General features: G+C 26.6%; 1 protein-coding gene across 1 annotated transcript in view; it reads left to right on the top strand.

Annotated features, from left to right (window-relative positions):
* Window positions 1-1105: 1105 nt before the first annotated feature.
* LOC130669806 (probable nuclear hormone receptor HR3) overlaps window positions 1106-6905 on the top strand; it is a 113525-nt gene continuing 107725 nt past the window's right edge. Inside the window, exon 1 of the mRNA XM_057472891.1 lies at window positions 1106-1992. Within this exon, the coding sequence (XP_057328874.1) occupies window positions 1974-1992 (19 nt within the window). The 5' untranslated portion in view covers window positions 1106-1973. The remainder of the gene's footprint in view (window positions 1993-6905) is intronic.

Genomic DNA, 6905 nt, shown 5'->3' with positions numbered 1-6905 from the left:
TTTCACAAGACAGTTTGTCTGAATTCGACTTTTTTTTACGGAGATATGAAATATATTGAGTTTTCGCCTTGGTTTGGACTTAACTGTCTTACTTAGTCACGATTTAAGACGAAAAAGTTGAAATCAAGTCGAAATTGATTCGACTTAAAATACAAGGCGAAAAAGTCAAAACTAAGATAAAATAATTTTTATATATTAAGGCGGAAGTAAGCCCTGATTAAAACAATTGATTTAAAGGGATTTGCAATGTTAAATGCCCATAAGAAGAGAGATTTAAAAATATTCAAGTTATTTAAAAATATTAAAAAAAATTTTTTTTTGAATCCCTTTAAATCGATTTTTTTCGACTTGATTCAGCAAGTCAAAAGTAAGGTAAATGACTATCATGCTCGAAGTAAAGACGAATAAGTTCAAACTAAGATCAAAAAATACGAATAAGTTGAAACTAAGATGAAAAAAGTTCAAAATTTAATTTAAGTCGAAAAAAGTCGAGATCTTATCGAAAAATCGTCGGCAAATCGATAACTTCAAAAAAAAAAAATTTGAAACGAGTTTGAATCAAGTTTTATTTTTGACCCGGGATAAATCTTATTATAATTAATCATAAGTATCTTTACTATTATCTTCATTATGTTTTAAATTTTATATTATTTGTACCCATTATTGCAATAATTATTTTGTAAACTTTGCCACTTGGCATTATTAAATAAGTAAAATAAAAAAATAATATCATCTGAGGTTTCTAACTGTTCGGATAATGATTAAGGCACAGAATCATTAAGGTTTCAGATCCAATCAAGAGAAACGAAATTCTCGAATTAAATAACATGAAACGAAAACGTATATGTATAAGTATAGGATAAATTAATATATAAGAAGGAGATACTGAAAAATTGATACGTGTGTGCGTATGTATATATATATATATGTATATTTATTATTGTATACGGTGGTTTAAAGTTAAAGGCAACATAACGTTGATGTAATGGTGGGAGGAGAAAGAACCAAACAGAGTACGATGACGATAAAGTGGTGGAAAAAGGAAGGGAGAGAGTAAGGGCCACCGCGGTCTCAGAGCACCTGTGGATTTCTCTGTACCCCGTTGCCGGTAGAGTCACTCACCGACCACCACCACCAGACCTCCAAACCTCGCACGGATTTTCCGATCTGATGTGATTCAATTAAACATTTTATTTTAAATTATAAATTTAAAATTTAAAATTTTATTTACTTATTTTAAATTTAATATCAATCATTAAATTAAAAATTAATAATTAAATTATATTAATTTAAATGAACAGTTTTAACAAAGTGTACTTACTCTAGTGTAAATGTTTGCAACAAACGCAAGTGTTAATTTAATATCAAAATAACATTTATAGTGTTTTTAAATTTTATTAATAATTATTAATATTAATTGTATAATTAAAATTATAATGGACTTGAGATTAAACGGCAAGTTGTGACATAACTTTATTTAACTTGGTATTATTTATTTACTGAATGTCATACATGAAGTGTAGACTTTGTATATTTTACATTGATTATATACGAATGTCGTCGACCTACACCTGACACACGACAACTGAGAAATACTCGATCGATTCATGGTAAATCTTTATGTATCACGAACCGAACGAGCATTTCTCTGATAAATAAAACTTAAGTATAAATATTTTTTTAAAAATATTAATTAAATATATATTTTTTTAAATGCAATGGAAGTGCCTTTGACAGTCGCTACTTAATTCCCATTTATTGGGATTTCGTAAACTCTTAAGTGAAAAAAATAAATAAATAAAAAAAAAAGTAATTTTTCATTTTATTTTATTGCATTTAATTATTTGTGAAGCTCAAAGATTTATGTGAGTGATTTGAATAATTTTCATTAACAGTGAAGTGTCAAAATTTTTTAAAAACCACGAAATTACGTGTTTTCATTTTGGATATCAGGATATGACATTTAGTACAAGATGCCCAGCACTATAAGAGGTACAAATTTTTTTTAAATCCATTGCCGTATGATTTCAAATTTATATGAGCATATATATTAATGTGATAATAATTTGTGGAGTATAATAGATTGTAAGCCGTGTTAAATAATTATTTTTCTAATCTATAAGTTATTTATTTTTTTTTTACCGTTCTCACGAGCAGTCGAGCGTCTTAAACAAACGGATCAAGGATCTTCCGTTAGTATTAACTTTTCTTGCGTGTATTAAGCCATTATAAAACTTTTGAAATTCGTATTAGCTTATTATTAATATTTATTGATAATTATCGCCGCTATGACTATTCATTAACGGGCCTATTATATAATAATTAAAATTAATACTAAAAATAATAACAGATTTATTACACGGTACGTCTACATACTCAGACTGGTAAAAATAATTTGAAAATTACAATACAAAAGGAATTGAATTTTCATAACTAGATATTTGAATTGTATTTTCAATGAAAAAAACTTTAAATTTAATATACGTAATTTAATAATCAAGCTGGTATTCAAAATTAAGAAAAAAAATAAGAATTTTAATAAACGTACTTCAAATTTATACTTGATTTTTAAATTTTCAAAGAAAGTATTGAAAATTTTAAAACATATATTGAATTTTGAAAATTCGATTTGAAATTTCATAATACTTATTTGAAAATTCAAAAAAAAGTATTTGAAAATCCAAAGTATTTCCTGATTAAACAACTGAATTGGACCGAATTAAAAATTTTAATTCTGTTATATTCTGTCGAATTCTGCAAAACAGAATTCAATTGAATTGAAAATTTGAATTTCAATTAAACAGAATAAAACCGATTTAAAAATTTCAAATTCGTTTTAATTCAGTTTAATTCGGATTCAGAACCAGAAATTAGAGAATTATTTTCGAATTAATCAGAATTAAACCGAATAGAATTATTTTAATTCGGACAAATTCTGGTTTTCCTGCCGGATTAGACAGAATTCATTTCTAAGTTAGGTACCGAATTAACAGAATTTATCTGAATTAAATAGAATTAAAAATTTAATTCGATCGAATTCAGTTGTTTAATCAGGGTTAATTTGAAAATTCAAAAACGTGTATTTTAAATTCTATATGAAATTAGTAACGAAATTTCAAGCACAAATGTATGTGTTTATTGCGTTATATAATCTTTGAAAATTCAAACAATTTTTTTTACAGTGTACATATAAATACAGACAGTAATTCACTGTATCCAATAATTTTATAATTATCAATTATAAAGTTATTGAATAATTTTTCAAAGCCGTACAAAAAAAGTATACGGGCAAAACAGAACATATATCTCATATATGCCACACATACTTTTTCCGCAGGACTTAAGGTCATTAAATATTATGTTGGTTTTTATCTTAATACCTTTGACATTGACTAATATGTAAAACGTCTATTTTTGGTAATATATATAACAGTTTTGTTATATATTTTACTGTTGCATATCTGTCTTTATATAGATATGTTTTATGATTGTAAATTTAAATATTTGTTTGTAATAATGTTTCTCATGGTAGAGCTCCGAAGAAGTCAACAAACAAAGTTGACGAAACGCTAGCGAATGAAATAAAAATTTTTACTTCAGCTTATTTTGTCCATCTTTCCTTTTAAACTTCAGTATTAAATTAAATATTTAAAAAATGAATAAATTTATTAATTCAAATTTAAAGATAACACAATCATTTCTTTTTGGTGATAAGTGTAATTGATTTAAAAGATTTTATAAGTGATAATATTTAAATTGATTTCATTTTTTTTTTTACCCAAAGAAAATATCTTGGGGTCAATGACTTGGGATTGCTCAATTAATACTGAAAAATCAGTTTAATTATTTATTATTCAATTAAATATTTATATATTTGTTTAATTAGTATAATAAATGTATTTTAAATGTCAAATAAAAGTCCTAGTACTTAAATTACAAACACGTGTACGTGTTACGTTTAAGTAAGAGGAAAAAAAGAGCTGTCTTGAGGAAATGCAACAAGTTCATAGGGACTTTTGATGGCAGGTGGCAAAGACCTTGGCGCATTACGATCGATTACCCAACCGAGTGAGTTTCGATGAGCCATGGTAAGCCAAAAAGGTGAACAAGAGATTGCTGCATATAATACCGAGTGAAAGAATGAGAAAGAATGAGCTAAAAGGGAAGGGACTTAAAAGTTCTGAGTATAGTCGTGTTGTTGGCACGCCGGTTTCGTTGGCCCCTACAAGTTTCGGGCCTCTTCCCGGTTCGGACATGAACAAAAGCGAGGGTCATTGAACTATTGTCCGTAATATATATATATATATATATGACTAGTACTCTTGTCTCACACTGCTGCAGGCATGCATGTATATATCACGATACTGAAAATATAAGAGAGGGAAATAAAACGGGGGTGGGAGTAAAACAAACTACCTGTAAGTTTCTATATATATATATAGAGGAATATACCTTAAACTAATAGGGTATTGATGTTTTTTATCTATGTATTTCTTATATATTGTTAGAGGTTAAATCCTCTGAAAGTTTTTATATCTAAACAATGGATTGAATAATGTTTTAAATTTTACTCTAACGGGATCTACATTTATATCAACAAATCTATTCGGATTTATATGAATTTGAGATCTAATTTTTTTTTATAAGAATAATTCTGATCCTGAAGTTAGCAGACAATTAATAATTTTTAATTTTTTTTTCAACAAATCAATTAAAAAAAAACTAAAACTAAAAATATGTATATGTAAAAAATTTCAAAAATTACAGGTGCAATTTTTTGAAATATTTTTTTTTATGATTTATCATCTAAGTAAAAAATAAAAAAGTTATTAGACGTCTGCTAACTTCAGTATCATGAATAATTTCTTATAAAATTGATTTTTAGAAATTTTGTTATTTGATAAACTTTGACTTTTTTTAACTTCGGTTTATAGATCTTAGATTTGAATTATTTTTCCCGGGCTTAAATTCTAGCGGTTTTTCAAATAAATAATTTTATTTATTCACATGTATAAAGAAATTTATTTTTGAAATTGAAATATACTCAAATTTAACCATGAGTATACCTCATATATAAATATATGATACTGAAGTTAACGTCCAATAGTTTTTGGATTTTTTTTTAAACAATAAATTATTTTTAAAAAAATATTTGAAAAAATTGCACCCATAGTTTATTAAATTTTCTACATGTGCATTTTTTTTTTTTTTTTTTTTTTTTAAATTAAGTCGTTCAAACAGAAATTGAAAAATTTTTAACTGCTAACTTCAGGATCATATAAATATATGTACGTTTAATATATAATTCAAACCCCGCCCGCCAGTGGCTGTAATAGCCTATAGATTAAAATTATTTTGAGAAATGATATTCATTATTTAACTGTTATCGTATACATAAATAGTTTAATTATTAAAACAAAATGATAAAAAATGTAATTCAAAAAAAATTAAAATCGTGTTTACTGTATAACTTGATTACACCGCCCACTCTTCTGTTGGCGAGTTGCTTCCTGAACAACTCGTTCGCGAACCCCAGGGGCTGCTGACAGACTTGTGTCTTATCTATAATACCAAGACTGATAAGACATTTACTCTACTTTGTGGTCTTAGTCTTATATTAGTTATTCAGACTTATAGTATCTGAGTTTATTCCGATGACGGGCTCAGGTCTTTACTTTTATCAAGATAATCTGCAGTGGGGTTTTTCTATCATACCTGACTTCTCTCTCTCTTTCTCTCGTTTTTTCTCTTTCAATCATTCTATAAATGGATTTAAGTTTAAACCCGAATAGAAGATGTGGCGTGAGATAATAAAGGCACGGCAGTGAACTGCGTGACCTTAAATATTTTAAATATTCTTATTTCTTATACTTACAAAGTTTTATTTTATACATTTTTTATTTAATTAATTTATAATTATGATGATATTGATAATAAGCGCACTTAAATATATTGGGTACAGAGACACTTATGATTTATTATATATGTGGTTATAAAGTGTTCAGGTATGAAATTAATGCCAGGAAGTACGTGAGAAAAAAAAATAAAAATTACGGGGCGAAGGTTTTGTACCGTTAAAAGACTGTGGCTTCTTCTTAAAAGTTTAAGGTTTTTTGAGAGTCAAAAGAACCGCGTAACGCATACAATACCAGATCTTTCTGTCTTTTTGTCCCTTCCTCTCTCTTTCTCTGTCGTCTCTTTACTTTTGTATTACGTTAGTTTGGGTTTCGACATTCTCATCTTTACGACAACATAAATCCTCGGTTATACCAAAAGAATATATGTATAGATATTCTTATTCTTTTATTTCCCCGTGCTCGTAATTTTTTTTTCTTTGGCCCATCAATTTTTTAAAAAATTTTATATTTTTACCTGTAACACGTCTATGCTTAAATTATTTCCGGATTTATAAAACGCAATTGTCGTGTATGCTGTATATACAACATATATTATTCATACTTACAATGGACTATTATAACTTTCATAAATATATACATGATTGTATTTAATAATTTTGTATAAATTTATTCTAATCACTAATTAATAATTTTAAAAAAATAATTTTTTATTTATACATAATATTTAAAAGTATGAATTAAATAATTATATAGATAAATATATATATATTCACGGTAATAACCTTTTGGAAAGCGTGCATTAACGGTTTTGTTATGTGCAACATGATAATAATACGTGACTGTTGGCTATTACGTACGCCACAATTGTGTCAATTAGATAAAAATAATGGTCGGATGATCCGTTAATTTTTTTTTTTATTTAATTGTCTAATTATTTAATTAACAAAAAAACTGTATTTTTTATTAAATGATCATTTTTTGAACTCAACACCTGTCACTACACTACAAAAAATTTCGGTGTAAAAATGGACCTGGAGAACTTTACAC

This window comes from Microplitis mediator, chromosome 6, assembly GCF_029852145.1.
Source record: "Microplitis mediator isolate UGA2020A chromosome 6, iyMicMedi2.1, whole genome shotgun sequence".
Classification (NCBI taxonomy): domain Eukaryota; kingdom Metazoa; phylum Arthropoda; class Insecta; order Hymenoptera; family Braconidae; genus Microplitis; species Microplitis mediator.
The sequence above is the reverse complement of the archived record's forward strand: the minus strand, read 5'-3'. Positions and strand labels throughout refer to the sequence as shown.